The sequence below is a fragment of the Phragmites australis genome, chromosome 22 (genome assembly GCF_958298935.1).
Source record: "Phragmites australis chromosome 22, lpPhrAust1.1, whole genome shotgun sequence".
NCBI classification, from domain to species: Eukaryota; Viridiplantae; Streptophyta; class Magnoliopsida; order Poales; family Poaceae; genus Phragmites; species Phragmites australis.
The window spans coordinates 4,077,856-4,094,184 of NC_084942.1; the positions used below are offsets into that span (position 1 = coordinate 4,077,856).

Below are 16,329 nucleotides of genomic sequence, written 5' to 3' on the forward strand. Positions count from 1 at the left end.
TGACATGCAAGCTTTGGACACTCTGTTCAGTGAAGATGAAATCATCGGAGCGATCAAATACCTACCCCTGAACAAAGCGCCGGGCCCCGATGGGTTCACGGCCGAATTCTTTCGAGCAGCTTGGCCTGTCATAAAAAAGGAGGTGACCACAACCATTTGTGCCTTTGGTAGCGGCGACCGACACGGGCTTCAGCATCTCAACAATGCTTTCATCACTCTCCAGCCCAAGAAGGAAGGTGCCGCTTTGCCATCCGAATTCCGCCCAATCAGCTTGATACATAGCATTGGAAAGATCATCACCAAGATCATGGCGCTACGCCTTGCGCCACATCTAAACCAGCTTGTCTCAAGCAACCAAAGTGCTTTAATTGCCGACTGCTCGATTCATGACAACTTCAGGCAGGTTCACTCTACGGCGCGGCTGCTCAAGCAGGCTAAGAAACCAAAGGTTTTGTTCAAGTTGGACATCTCAAAGGCGTTTGATTCTGTCAATTGGGCCTTCCTCCTTGAGCTGCTGCGAGCTTGGGGTTTTGGTCAACGCTGGTGTGGTTGGATCAAAGCCGTCCTCTCTTCTTCCTCGACTCGAATTCTTCTGAACTCTCTACCAGGACAACCATTGCGCCAAGCCCGTGGTTTGCGTCAAGGAGATTCCCTTTCTCCTTTTCTCTTCGTCATGGTAATGGATGTGTTCTGTCACCTCCTCGCTTGAGCAGGTGAGGCAAGCATCATAGACAACACTGGTCATAGCTCCATCGTTCACCGTTGTTTGCTATACGTCGATAATGTTGTCATCTTCAACTCGCCAACACCTCAAGACATTCGAATGCATTTGGATATCCTGCAGTTCTTTGGCTTTGTTTCTGGCCTCTTATCGAATCTTCAATGCGCTGCAGTCCCAATTTGCTGCGATGAAGGCAAAATCAGGCCTATCAATGACAATTTGCCTTGTGGTGTTTCGCTTTTACCATTCAGTACCTCAACGTTCCTCTGACGGTTGGTCGACTTCATCAGCAACACCTACAACCTCTGGTGGATAAGGTCGCCGCAAAGTTACCTGTCTGGAAAGCTAAGCTCCTTTCTAAGCCAGGGCGTGCCACTTTGGTGAAATGTGTGCTCTCTTCGACCCTGTTGCACACGCTCATATCTATAAGCATTCCACCTTGGGTAATTAAGGAAATCAATAGGATTCGGAAGGCTTTCTCATGGACTAGTGAAAGGAAAACATCAGGGGGCCGATGCTCTTGCGTGGCAGCGTGTATGCCGTCCAGTGGCTTACGGTGGTGTGGGCATCTTGGACCTTCAAAGGGCCAGTGGACCTTCAAAGGGCCAGCATCGCCCTGCAGCTTCGTTGGATTTGGAGCCAAAGGACTGATCCTTCCAAACCATGGGCAGTCCTCCCTCTCCACCATGAACGAGATGCCATCGCTCTCTTCAATGCATCAACTATTTTCAAAGTGGGCGATGGTGAGTCCACGATGTTCTGGAATGATGCCTGGCTTGACGGTCGCTCCATTCGTTCCTTGGCGCCGAACCTTCTTCACCGCATCACCTCATCGTGCCTGATGACCAGGACTGTTAAAGAAGCTCTGTCTGATCGTCAATGGATATCGGACATCTTAGGCCTTCTAACCATTCCAGCCATTGCACAATACGTGCACCTTTGGTCCTTGCTCCAGACCATTATCTTGACCGACACAAGGGATTGCATCATCTGGAGATGGACCCCCTTTGGTGTCTACTTGGCAAGATCAGAATATCACCTCTTTTTTGCTGGGTCCATCCAATTCGCAAGTGCCGATTCGATTTGGCACACTTGGGCGCCTTTGAAGGTCAAGTTCTTCATTTGGCTTGTCCTTCACAGTCGCCAATGGACTGCAGCATGAAGGAGAAAGCATGGACTTCAACCAGAGGACGATTGCACACATTGCTCTCAACTTCCAAAGACTACCAACCACTTGTTTTTACACTGTGTGCTGTCTCGGGAAATTTGGTGGCGCATTCTGGGCGTCCACACTCCTAATGAGGACATCCTTTTCATCAACTGATGGTTCGACATTCGTGGGCGTGTGGCCGGTGACTTCTGCGACGGCCTCGACTCTTTGATCCTTCTAACCACTTGGCATATCTGGCTTTCAAGGAACGATATCATTTTCAATGGCTGCCGAAGCACGTCAGACGCTCTCATGGCCCTCATTAGGGAGGATGCAGAGCAATGGTGCACTGCTGGAGCAAAGAAGATGGCTTGCATTTTGCAACGGTGTTATTCGTTCGGATCGATTTTATAGCTGAGCACGATGTTTTGGCTTTCTTGTTTTGGTTGTTTCCCTTTGTGTGTAATAGCTCTCAATTATTTCTCTAGTTTCATTTGATCTCTGCTGACCGGCTGACGGTCGTTGTAACAAACACCTTTTTACATTCTTAATACAAAGATACGCAACTCTCCTGCATAATCGATAAGAAAAAAAAAATTGGTGTCATCAGCATGGATATGATGGTTACAAAACGTGCAGCTAACACATCCCCAAAAAAAGGGACTACGTTCAGAAAGCAAATGGAACACATCCATTACAAAAGTATGAAATAAGAAGACTAAACAGAAGCACAAGAACTCCCAATAAGCTGAAATAAGCTAGATCAATTTGATCATCTCACTTACATATTCGGTGGCTTGTGTGCTCAGTCAGAAATAAGGCTCGGAAAAACTGCAAAACAAAGTAACCATTTTTCAGAAACTCCACATTTAGTTTTACTGAAATTAAGGATGACATTTGGATGCAGTCAATCGTACTCCTTGGTCCATGCCTGCCTATATTCTTCACAACCTGCAACAAAATGCTGTCGTTAGTGTGGCATGTTTGTCATAAATACAACATGGCCTTTGGATCCTGCTGCTTTGCCAGCCTATGATCAATAAGGTTAATCTTCATCTTTCGCACGAACTAAATATGTAACCAGATCAATGGACCTAAAAGGCAGCATTTGCCATGTTCACTTGTCGAGTAGACCTAACAAGATTACAAATAGAGATCAGGTTTATGGCTGTTCAGGGTCAGGGCATCCGTGCTGGTGGTAGTGCAATGACAAGACATTCTGGGAGAAAACATGCACTTTTCTTTCTTAGTATCGTCTTGATTTTTCATATTGACTTCAAAACAAGTTTTTTTTGAAGAGTTTGCCATCTAGAATGAAAGTGAAAGTATATTATTTTTTTCTCAAATGCCCAGGAGAGGTACATGTCATTTTGTTGAAGAAGAGTAACAAAGTACAACATAAACCACCTAAACACTTAAAAACATAAACAAATAGACCTATCGTGCCTCCGGAAAATAAAGATGACCAAACAGTCGCTAGGAAATGAAACCTAATACCAGCTAGCAGGACTTGAAGGTACTTTGCTCTGGCAGCACACCAAAGTGCTCCTTGCTCAGCCACGGCACAAACCACCATTTCCAAATCGGGGAAGCTTCATTGAACACACAATCATTGTGACGCTTCCAAATTTCCCAAGTGACCAAAATGATTAGTGAATTTGGTCCCTTGTTGTGCTGCTTGTCATCCTGTTTCAGCACTCAACAGTCGATATCACCGTTGAATATCTAACTATGGGGTATATACGCATAAAGAGTATACCATATACGGATAAGTTATGCCGTGCGTATATTTAACAACTCTGGATATTACGGAACCGGATCTACGGTACCTAATACTCCTGGAGATCTAGTAGGCGTATAATATGAAGGTCTCGATTGGTTACGCAACTCGAGAACAACTAGTATCCCAGCCGGATTTATCTAATCTTTCTTGGTAGATAAGATGAATGATTTCTTATCGACTACGGCGAGATAGGAGATGGTACAAGACCCTCGAGTGAGACTCTCTTTTCCCGAAGGAGGACAACTCATCTGCAACTCAACGCAAGCACTAGGGCCACAGGAGATACTCGACGACTTCCTCATTATTCTAGTTTAGATCCCATCTACTCCTTGTAATAGATCTAAACACCTTACTTGTACTTGAGTGAATACAGATACATCATCGACCATACATGATGTAGGGTATTACTCCAATTGGAGGCCCGAACCTATATACATCGTGTGTGCCTCGTCTCCTGTTCGATTCCTAAATCATGAAGATAACCCTGTTATTCTTACGGATATATTGTCAGGGAAAAATCCTCGACAACCACCAGCTTGAGAAAGACATCATGTCCGGCTATGGCACCACAACCTGCAGCCGACCCGCTGAAAAATGTTGAACCAAATTTGTCTAGCAACCACACAAGAAACCAGCAAATATTGAATAGTCTCTTCAACTTGGTCACAGAATGGGCATGCAGGAGGATGAGGTAGGCCACGTTTAGCCAGTTTGTCCATTGTCCAACAAGGATTAAGAATTGCAAGCCACAAGAAGAACTTGCAACGCAGCGGCACCCAAGATTTCCAAACCTGCTTTCAAGGAGCAAACCTGGTTGAACCAACAAAATAGGCATTGTAGGCCGACTTACAATATACTCCCGAGCCTGACAGCTTCCAAATATGTTGATCTTGCACACCTTACTGAAGAACCAAACCGTCAAGTAAGTCACATATATGGAGATACTCAATGATTGCCTGAACAGAGAGGACCCCTTGATATCAGACATCCAATTGAGATCTACCAACATCTCTGCAATAGACCTTTGCTTAACAATTCTTCCTGGGATCAACGCTAAGAGATGAGGAGCCAATTCACCAATGGTCCGACCATAAAGCCACCAATTTAACCAAAACTTAGTATTATTGTCATCCCCAACCAAGGTCACCAAGGCCATAGAAAACATTATTCACAGAAAAATAGTTTCCTGTTCCTCAAAAGCCCATGTACGTTTGGTGCAATTTCAGATCAAGTTATCATGTTGGATAAATCCTATTCAAAACATCACTTCGGTTTCGTTTCGTATGTACAACTTATTGGCATGTAATTAACACCAGTCACAAGAAAATGTGGTAACTGATAGCTACCGAAGAACCTACAAACTGTAGCCCGTCAGAACATGTTCCTTTTCTACTGTAAAAAAGAATAAGATTGGGCTTTTTTTATTAAAAAAAACACCACAGGTGTCATTGTCCCAATTATCTAGTGGAAGGTGGATATTTTTGTCCAAAAGTTAAAGTCAGGCATAAGAGGAAATAAAGGTTAAAGGTCTACTATCAGTTAGAATGACACTGTCGAAGGAGGAGGAAAGGTAAGATGTGAGAAGAGAGCATTGACATGTCCCATCGACATCCAATATGCTGTTTCTGTTTTATCAAAGGAGTGAGGGAGACCCACCAACCACTTGCCTGGCCGGTGAGATCCAGACCAAGAATGTTGTAGGAGAGCTTAAGATCTCCTTCCCAAGTAGTAAATGTCAAAAGTAAGTTCAGATTAATTATACTGTCACTGAACTTGTAGGTTACTGCCATAGGTAAAGGCTAAGTGAATGCTCAACACTTCTAAACTCTAGTTATCCACTAAGATGGTTAGATCATTCTAACCATATTTTCTTTATTTTATCCTCTTTCTAAGTCACCATTCCCTTTATTTTCTTTCATCTTCAACGACTTCCCTTCGAGAGAAATCGCAAAGAGAAAAAAGGGAGAATCCCGTCCTCGTCCTCAAGGAAATGACCTTGAAAATCCCTTCATAACGGAAACCCGTTGAAACGCTGAAAAAAAACGAAAATCTCTTCACGACAGGAATCTAGATCTTAAAGAGAATCGATTGGTCTTAGTCTTAGAATGGAGACTCTGTTGTATGTATTTGTCTCAATTTATAATTTAAAATACATCACAATGCAAACATGTGGCTCCAAATTGTGTTTTGCTGACACTGTAGAAGTCGAAAACATCCTTTCTTTTGTGATTTGAGGGAGCAGTATTTGGTGGCGTAGCTAGGCCATCGTGTCTTCGCCAATATTACTTGATTAATACCTGATAGTGCTAATTCGATGCACATCAGGGCCATGCTCACCAACTGCATCCAGTACTACATAGCAACGTGTATACAAACCCAAAACAGTGAAGGGGCACATAATGGAACAGAACTACGTATGTACCAGGGAACTAGAGCCTTCCACCAGGAAAAAAACGCATTACTCCAGAAACCAACAAAGAAAAAAAAGAATAATAATATGTCATACAAGGATTACTTTCTGATTGATGATACAAAGAGCTAACTACCCTATCAATGAGTCATATGCATACAATGTACATCAGCTATCTTTACAATGCTGACCACTCAGCGACTCATATGAAATCCATGCAGTCATTTAGGAACTGACCACTCAGCGACTCATATGAAATCCATGGAGTCGTTTAGGGACTGACCACTCAGCGACTGGCCCCCGTTCGATGAACTCTGGAGATGGCTTGGATTGTGATGCTGAGCTTGGTGTCCACCAAAGTAACCCATCTGCTGCTCTTGAGAGAAATAGGATGGGATCTGCTGATGGAGACCACCGTTGAAAGGATTCCCATTCATGTTTGCGGCTTGCCCTGCAGCTATCCTTAGTCGCTGGACTTCTTCTCGCAGGGCTTCATTTAAAGCTGTGAGGTAGAAAATGAAACATTTCAATGTGCTGCTTCCGTAAGGAACTGGAAATTGAATTGTTCTATTTCATTACAATAACAGACCAATCAGTTCATCAGTAGATTGTGATCTCGTAGCAATCGAACTTTGTGTTTCAGAGCATAAAATAACAACAACCAGGAGAACTGAAAAAGTTCCAAAGGAAGATCAGAGCATACCATCCCGCAGTTTAGCTTGCTCTTCCATGGACTGCAACCGGAGCTTGAGCTCTCTATTCTCAGCAGTTAAACCAGTTGTATCCCTCTGGGTTTTAAGTAAATCGCAATACATCAGAGATCAGAATATTATATATGTGTGGAACAAAAGAAAAGGTTTCATCACAAAATGTTAAACACATTCACAGAAGGGGAAAAAAGGAAAAAGAAAATATTGCTGATAGTCTTCAATAGCAATTTCCTATCAAAATTCTCAGACATACAAAAAGGAGATTGTGTGATAGCAAGGTCAAAATAACAATAATGGTAAACTATGGAAAACATTACAACAATGCTGCATACAGGAAAATTTTACTAAACTGAGAAATAGCAATTCCACAAAAATATAATCTTAAACAACAGTCAGCTTTTTGGCGCAAAAGCAGTGTAATCCATAACAGTCAGTATTAAGTACTGCTAGTTATCTCAATTTTACCGTACAGTATACTACCAATATCATTTGAAGGCATTGAAGTTCACATACTTGATAAATAATGCCAGGACAACTTTCATTATATTGTGAAAATTTATCTATTGTCACAGAGCCATATCAGTAGCAGTAGAAAGCTGTTGAGAAGTTCAAGTGATACATGAACAACTGCAAATCATCAAGGCATCAAGCTGAATTAAATCCACCTATCTCAGCGTCATTTTTCATGTTTCTTTTTTAGAGCATAATGCTACAATTGGGATTGTTGGTTGATTGTCCTTGCCTAACTAAATAGTAGATTACTAACCAAGTTTTCTTGGTAGAGACATATCTTCCATATGAGACCACTTAATCTTCAGCTTAACACTAATCAGCTGATTCTATCCACTTCAATCAAATCATACTCTGAAATGGAGCATCACTAGCCCATTTGTGGTGAGCAGCGACCTATCAGGCTCCAAACATCCACGTTAGCTCTAAAACTACTAGGCACATTGAATCCTACCCTAATCCATTTGCCATGCCAACTACAATTCCAGAGGTAGAAGGGTGTTAAAAAAGGAAATAAATGCTTGATTAAGCTCTAAATCCTCTAATTCCATTTCAAATATTAATGTATACACATGCTGCACCCATGCACCCCACCCTAAAACAACATACAGATTGCCCTGAAAATTTCCAGAAAAGATCTGAGAATCTTAAAAGGAAACAGATTTACGATGTCTTTTTCACTTCCCATGAACAGATCGAATTTCAGTGCATACTCATGTTTAGAAATTAGGTATTCAGAACTGCACATTGCACTTGTAGCCCTGAATGACCATTTTCCAGTTTGAAAAATTTGCCTCCTATTGTTCTGCAGCTAAGAGCTCGCGTATGCAAACTGAAAAAGACTATGTTATCCATAAAAGAACAGGCTACCCAATCACAATATTAACACGTGTTACATGGCATGCTAAATTCCTTATAAACTGCTGGGTTCTGGCAGAAGTGGCAACAATAAAGCTAGTAAATAACAGAGAAGTGTAACCGAAGTGATTGTTCGATGCAACAGTCACTCAATAGTCAGTGGTATATGGATTTAATTCTAATGCAGTTATCCTGTTAGAATAAACTAACTAACTGACTCAACACATCAATAAATTACTCTAGTCGCACCATACATGAACTAAGCTACTTCAAGGAAACAGACAACATGCTATGACACAAGTACACATTACACAACCAAAAGATGTAGGCAAGTTGCAGCTGAGTTACTGTAATTCTTTGCAGAAGACACGCAACAATTAATCAATGAATTTAACTGATTAGACAAATCTAATCCTATACCTGGAGAAGCGTGAGCTGTGCTGATAGCGTGGTGGCCTCCGTCTGCAGAGTCTGGACCTTCCTCTCCAGTTCACTAGTGTATTTGATCTTCCTCTCCTTCGACCTCGCCGCCGACTGCCTGTTTGCTAGAATCCTGCACACCAGCAATAACAAAAACTTAATCTAAATCGACAACCCCAATACACTTCCTACCCTAAAATCTCGCAATTATTGTCTCTAAGACAATTCGATAGCTCAGATCTCTAAACACATAGCACACTAACACTAGCACAATCACAAATAACTCGAACATACATGCTTCACACGCTAAATTACAGTATCGGATAACAAGGCACCTTCCGGATCTAGGAAGCATCAAATATCAATTGACGGAAAAAAGGAAACAGCTAAATATTTCCCTACCTCTTTGCGCGCTTGGGGTCGATGAGCGCGAGCTCGGCGATCCTCTCGGTGGGCATGGCCTTCTTCGCGTAGTCCGGCAGGCCGCTCGACAGCGCCGACTCGCCTTCGAACGGCGAGCTGACCCCATCCATGGACCCGCTCCTCTTATGCCCGCCCCCGCCGCCACCTCCTCCGCCCTGAAAGGCTTGGCTCTCGAAGAAGGCGGCGTCGAGGGAGAGGCTCCTCGTGTGGGCCCCACCCCCGCCGGGGTGCCGGGGCGCGGGGGCCGGGGCCAGGGCCTGCGGCGGTGGCGGCGGCGGCGGGGTGGGGTCGGAGGCGGCCAGGGAGTCGTCGGAGAGGGAGGGGAAGTCGAGGTCGGAGAAGGAGAAGTCGCCGTCGGGGTCGAGGTCGAGGAGGAGGTCCGCGTCGGGGAGGCGCAGGAACGTCTCCGAGTGGGCCCGCCGGTGGTGCCCCCGGCCGCTGCCCGAGGTCGGCGCCGGCACCGCCGGCAGCGGGAAGCGCGGGTCCATGTAGCTCAACGCCGGCGGCGAGGTCGTTAGCCCTTTACACTTCGCTGCGACGGCGGCGGCGGTCGGGTGAAGTGTGTGAGAGCTCGGGATCGGCCTGGGGGGCGTACGAGTGAGGAGTAGAGAGGCGGAGGACGCGGGGCGCGTGGTCCCGGTCCATGGATTTGATCAGCTTGGACACGGATCTCGAGGCGTACGGACGGTGGATACGCTGCTAGGTTGGTAGGGATGGCGTAAAGGGGCATGGGGAATCTCCAATGGCGCGCACGCGACGTGGGCGAGGGAGCCTGGGTGAGCTCAGCGTATGGATCACACCCACATGACGCGAATCTCCAGGTGCGCTGGGTGGCGCGATCAGGCAACGGCGTGTGAACTCGGTGTAGGTGGGAATTTCGTCCGGGAGGGAGGAGTGCCGCGCTGCCCCTATCAGCGAGCAGTGCGCGGCAGCGGACGCGCGGGCCCGGGGGCGACCTTTTGCCGGTGGCTGTCGCGTGGACCCACTTCCAGTGTGAGTCGCGTTTGGCGTGCCGTGCCTTGTGGTCGTCGGGTGGCGGGTTGGGCCTTACGCGTTGGAGACGGTGGAGCCCACTGGATTAATTTAAGAGGCACCTCGGTGATAACTAGCAGCAAGTCATGGCGGTGGGACGAAGCCACGATAGTTGAGGTGCCACGAACTTCGCAATCCAGGTCCTCTGCAGGATCCTCCTGTTCCGAGTAAACCTGTTTATGGGCATCCGGGTCCGATCTTAGGTGTCCACGAGGACATAATATATTATACTCTCTATGATTATAAATATAGATTGTTTTAATCTTTTTAATTATTCTCTAAATATAAATTATTCTTGAACTTCTATGTGTTTTTTTCTCTTTTGTTACTGCCTTGCCTTTGTTTAATAAATACTACCACTCTCACAAATAAATGCGTTATCTTTTCTAATACAGAATAAATAAAGGACAACAAGATCATTTAATCTACTTTCTTAATCCTTATGCACAAATCTAAAACGACCTACATTTGCAATCGGATGGAGTATATTTTATCTAGGTTTGGATTTTTTTATAATAACTATATGTTATATATTATTTTTATTAATCTTAGAAAAAGATAATTATAATAGTGGTGTGTCTAGATCTATATATATGATTTAGATGAGTTATCTCGTATTCTAAATCTTGAAAGCTTTTATCCGATGAATCTGATCATGGCTTAAATCTGTTGTGAATTTTAATTGGTTGTTTCTGCTTATATCTAATCTCATATCACTGATGTCTAACTATGTATTGCTTATCTAGTCTCTCTGGCATGTCCCTCTTTGACGAACCCCTCTCCTTATATAATCGAGTTGATGATACGTACCATACTTAAGGCCTCATTTGGATAGGCTAGACTTCTGCAGAAGAAGTTGCTGGCTAGCTGGCCAGGGAAGCGGTTGTGGCTGCTGGGCTTCTTAGTTTGGATACCTTTTCTTTTGGGGGTCCATATCCCGGCCCATACGCAAATACGAGTGATTTTGAGATGGTGAATATGATTTGCCCTTGATATAATTGAACTATCTAGCAGACCCGACATTTTGAGGTTTGAACTGTAAGTTTCTCATGGAAATTATGGAGGAATTTCCTTATGGATTTTCTATATATAAACTGTATTTTTTCTTCTTGAGATGTTATAAGAGTTGTTTGGAACATGAGAATAGATGTGACACCCATTTCTTGCTGCCAGTTCGGCCCATCTCCCTGCGCTTGAAGCCCAGCCCACTCCCCAGCTCGCTCTCTCACCAGCAAGCCAGGCCCGCCTGTCAGCTCCAACCTCCCACTCCCTTCACGCCCAGGCCACGCCCGCGCTCGCTCTAGCTCCTGCAACCGCCCGCTGAAACCGCCGCACCCACCATCCGCCTCCGCGCCCCACGACTCCGTAACGGCCTCGCTCCTTCTCCGCGCTATAAAATGGCCTCCACAACACCCTGCCACCCTCACGTTCTCCCTCCACCTGCCGCCCCAAATTGCACCACCACCATTGTCGGCCATAGAGCTCCGCCGAGCGTCAACCGCCGTAGCCGAGCACTCTCTGGTGCTTCTAAGGCCATCATCAGCTTCGCAGGAGCGCGAAGAGTCTTCTCCGTTGCCCCTCAATGTCGTTCCGTTGCCGCATGACCTCTCCCACCAAACTCCGGTGAGATTTGCCACCGCGCACTGTCACCTACCATCTCCGTTGCGCCCCGAGGCCCACTAACCGGTTCTTAGGCACCGTAGGACCCTAAGGAAGCTTCCCTGACCCCCGTTTTTGCTTCTCCGTCACCGCAGCAAAGCCCCTGCTGATCTCTGACCTCACTGCTACCATCTCACCATCATCGACAACCATCAATCCACCTCCGATTGCCTCGAAGCTCTTGATGAGACCCCTTGTCCCTCCTCTCTGTTTTGCGTCATTTCTCATCATGTTTGGTAGCTTGTAGCGGTTGATCAAGCTTCTGCGGCGATGCTACGGCCATGCCCGCAGTGGCACCACCATTTTCCTATCGTTGTCGGCCACCAAACCCTCCCAAATTGCACTGAGCCATCGGATCCCTCGCGTGAGGTCAAGATTAGAGGTTTAGGTACCCCTTCGTCCCTTTGAACCATAGCCATCGATTTTGAGATCAACGGATTAGATTTAAATAGAGGTAGCCCAGTCAGCCTTGCCACGTCAACGACACATGTCGCAACCACATCAGCAGCCTTGTCCGACTTGGCAAGCCACGTCAACACACCCGAGCCCAGTCAACAACGACATCATGCTTACACAATAAATAGATTTTTCAATACAAAAATAAACCCTTTTAGTCTCTAAAATTGGGTAATCTTACATTTATGCCCCTAAACTTTTCTATCTTCACAAAAATGCCCCTACCAGTACTGTTATTTTACTTTTAGCCCATTGAACTTTTATATAATTATAAATAGGTTCCCAAAATTTTACAAATAAATCCTTGGAACTTTCTATTTTTACAATTTAGTCCTTATTCTTTTACAGAAAGGCCCCTAAAGCTTCAAACAATCATAACTTTTTTGTAGTGGCGAGTACTCTCCGTTAGTAGACTTTTTATAGTGCTTTTCTACTATTTGGTGTATCATTCTTAGATGTTTGTGCTTGCTTATTTCTGGTGTGCGCGATTGCAATATGAGACGAGTAGTTCGTGAACCTGCAGGACCAGACTTTTGAAGAGTTTGAGCAACCCACTATTGAAGGCAAGTGTCCTTGATCATATTGTAGGAAAGTGTATCTTTTACTTTCTAGATACATGCTTGTCAATATAAACCCTATGTTTAGGATTTATTAGTACTTTTCATGATTATCCTTGTCACTTGTGTTGTAGTCTATATATCAAGGGTAGCAATGTTTAGCCATGCTATCGAGTCGGGTGATCTATGCAATATGAATCGGATTGAGTAATCTTTTGTAGCAACATGAATCATAGGGATCTAGGTAGGTTGGTTTGGTTAGTATGGTTGTTGTGTGCATATTAGAAATGTGTGAGTACCTGCTTTAGATCCTAAGGACCAGTTCTTGAAGCCTGTAAACCGGCTGAACAACACAACCACGAGGCTTATATGAGTATGGTCTGACCAATTAATTAGATGTCCTCTTATTTTGTACGCAACAGTGGATGGTTGAGTGGCACAAGAGAGGACCTCTGGAGTGGATGGAATCCCTGGTAGCGGTGAAACCTTAGTGGGTGCATATAGATTTAGAGGCGCTTTGTAAAGGCCTTGTAGTGAGACCCTGGCTCTACACCTCGGAAGTGTGAAGCAAAACGGGAATAATGACTCGTGGGTAAAGTATGCAACCTCTATAGAGTATAAAACTGATTGACCAGCCATACTCACAGTAAGAGCGGGCTTGGATTTCTTCATGATTAGTGGGGATCTTGGATGGTTGGTTTTGGATAATCGTGTGGTGGTACCCCGATGAGTTGCTAGCTATATATAGAATATCTAGTGAGTCTGGTAGTTGGATGGAATCTGATGAGCTGTTTCTTTAATGTTGGTGTCGTCACACATAGTAAATAGAATTGCCAAGTCCTTTTTGAGTCTTAGAATAGGATGGCATAGATGCAGTAAACTTGAGTTAAGTCTTCCTTGCCTTAAGCCTTCATATCATGTTTTTCCACACTTGCTAAGTACTCCATGTACTCACGCTTACTTTCTCCCAACCTCTTGATGCTACTCGGAAGGTGAGGACTTCGAGGACATCCCTGCCGATTGAGCTGAGTTTTAGGCGAAGGAAGATTTTGACCTGAAGACCATGTTAGCGCTCCTCTAGACAACGCCTATGGATGGATGGAGGACCGGCTACTGTCGGAAATTATCTTAGTGTTTTTTAAGACCTACAAGTCCTTTTGTAATGAATCTTATCGTTATGTAATGACACTGTTATGTTATCACTTATAAAGTCACCGCATGTATGAAACTTCATCCTGACATACATGTGGAATGCATTGGGTTTGCTCTTTTGAAACGGGTGTGACAGAGGTGGTATTAGATCTGTGTTAACCGTAGGACACAAACCTAGCTAGTAATGGTCGTTATTAAGGACATATCTCTATCAAAAACTAATTTCTGAAAATCTTTTACTCTACCAGTGTCGTTTCTAACCTCCTTTCTATTGTTGTTATTTATAAAATCTTTGTAAAATGGTTATTGTAGGACCCCATTCTTGGGATCTCCTATGCCTCTTGTATCAGTCCCTGGATTAAGTAGCTGATACACACAATATAACAGTAAACTTCATACATAAGGATTAAGGTTCATAGTATAAAAGGTTACAAACCATACCGTAATACAAGCCTAGCCTAACGGCCAACAAAACACAACGGAAAGCAAAAGCCCAAGTCACAAGCAGCGAGGGTGCGAACGTGACTTCTAATTCTACTCTTTATCACCGCCCTCATCTCTGGCGAAGTCGGCATTAGTTCCTTTATCTGGATGACAGCAAGAGTGAGTACAGAAGATATTCAGCAAGCCCTATACTACTTCAAAGTTTTTGATAGATGCATAATAGAGTAATTCAAGGGCCAGGCTTTATGGTTTTAATTTTAGTGTAAAACAGTTTTATGCAGGTACTCAATTGTATCATCTACTATAGCCTTTAAAAACAGTTCAAATAGATCAAAACAAGGTATGAAGTTGTATCTGGGGGTTCTTCGGTCCTGTGAGGGGCTAGACCTCACTCCACAGTCCCTTATTATCACATCTGGTGTACCTCTAGTACTACCCAGCTTCTGACGGATTAAGCCAGGAATCTCATCACACAGATATCTAGTCCACATACTCACTCGTCAAGACACACGCACCCAAAGTCTAGTCAAAACGGTTATTGCTAACGCATGTCCATGACCATGGACACAACTATTCAAATAGATTTACACTCTATAGAGGTTGTACCATTTTACCCATGCGATATGCTCAGCCTCTAACCGTTGCAAGCGGAGGAATAAATCATATCTAGACACATCCAATCACCTTCCTGCCGGGCTTTTCTACGAGATTTACCCCCAAGCGTCAGAGTCCATGTACTGAAGGACAACCGCCTTTTTAAGCCTAAGCCGCTTCTAGAAACCTCCAAACAACGGGATAGATAACTACTTGACTGCTCGCTGCTTCCAGCATCATAGTATGATGCCCAACTCAATCCAGTGAAGGAGAAATCAAGTTCTGCCCATACAGGACGCATGGTTGCACGGGGTGGCTAAGCATGACTGCGCATTGACTCGATCCTTAAATGGCCAGGGCCGGTATATTCCGGCAATGAACACCACAGAGGTGACTCATGCCCCCAGGAGCATTCTCATCCACAGTACTACTCCACCTGCCTCCACCAAAATAGTTTTCACCTATTTTTACACATCTCCCACCATATCCCACGTGACATTAAGGATTTCACACTCATCACGGAATTCACAACCATCAATGATTCATGGTATATGAGTTATTATTGATAATAGTAAATCTTATCTCTAAGGTGAGGTGTTTTAAAAGCGACGTCTCCGAGGATATGTATTCAATCCTAAGCATGCTAGATATTAAGGCGTCATCCATCGTTAATATATTTAACAACAGATACTCCTAGGGTGATATGTATTCTGGATGATGACATGTAAGGCATGGCAGTGTTGATAGGATTAACTATTATAAATAGTTTGAAAGAAAACGTAATACATAGCACATGCGATAATAAGTCTAGTTTTAGTTGATCATATAGATTATTTAAAATATAGGTTCAATATGATCAAGGAAATCGGACTTGCCTTCTCCGGAGTTTTCTTAAAAATCTTGGTTGAAATCAGGATCTTCCTCACTCATGATGCTTCCTGCGCAGCACTCGCAAAACTTTAGCGGCTCTGCAAGTGTGACTACGATCAATACGGGCTATACTAAAGAAGAACCAATTTAACACAAAATGGAAAACCAAATAAGCCCTAATAGATATCACATCATGATAGATGGGTAGTTCTCGAATTTAAATGAATTTCGGTGAAAGAATTGGTGAAAGAATCATCAAGCCAGAACGAAGAAGTTATGGCTCCTAAAAGATTAAATCTAAAATAAAATTGGAAAATTATGAAAATAATACTATTCATAGGTGGGACCCACGGCTGAGGCCCACTAAACAGTAGCATGGGCCTACATGAACAGTACCAGGTGGGCTGAGATGGGCTTGGATTGGGCCGGGTCCGGGCCTGGATGGGTTAGGCTGGGCTTGGGCTGCACAGTACCGGGCTGCATAGTCCCAGCCCGCTCGGGACTAGGTTGGTGGTTTATCGTACCTTAGCGGTGGGCTTTGAGGCTAGGCCGACCCACTGGGTGCGACCACTGGGAGGCT

General features: G+C 44.3%; 1 protein-coding gene across 1 annotated transcript; it reads right to left on the reverse strand.

The window, feature by feature from the left end:
* Positions 1 to 6,084: 6,084 nt before the first annotated feature.
* Positions 6,085 to 9,559, reverse strand: LOC133905055 (transcription factor VIP1-like). Its single transcript, XM_062346751.1, has 4 exons — positions 8,965 to 9,559; positions 8,563 to 8,695; positions 6,768 to 6,852; positions 6,085 to 6,566 (listed from the first exon to the last, which is right to left on the reverse strand). The coding sequence occupies exons 1-4, from the start codon at positions 9,471 to 9,473 to the stop codon at positions 6,313 to 6,315; spliced, it is 981 nt and encodes a 326-aa protein (XP_062202735.1). The 5' UTR covers positions 9,474 to 9,559; the 3' UTR covers positions 6,085 to 6,312.
* Positions 9,560 to 16,329: the final 6,770 nt, after the last annotated feature.

What these genes read in the sequence shown, in the direction of transcription:
- LOC133905055 (XM_062346751.1), bottom strand. Translation starts at nt 9,473, where the DNA reads ATGGACCCGCGCTTCCCGCTGCCGGCGGTGCCGGCGCCGACCTCGGGC. An exon ending in GACCCCAAGCGCGCAAAGAG is followed by an intron (nt 8,696 to 8,964) that starts GTAGGGAAATAT and finishes GCTGGTGTGCAG; the next exon opens with GATTCTAGCAAACAGGCAGT. An exon ending in GCAAGCTAAACTGCGGGATG is followed by an intron (nt 6,567 to 6,767) that starts GTATGCTCTGAT and finishes TCTACCTCACAG; the next exon opens with CTTTAAATGAAGCCCTGCGA.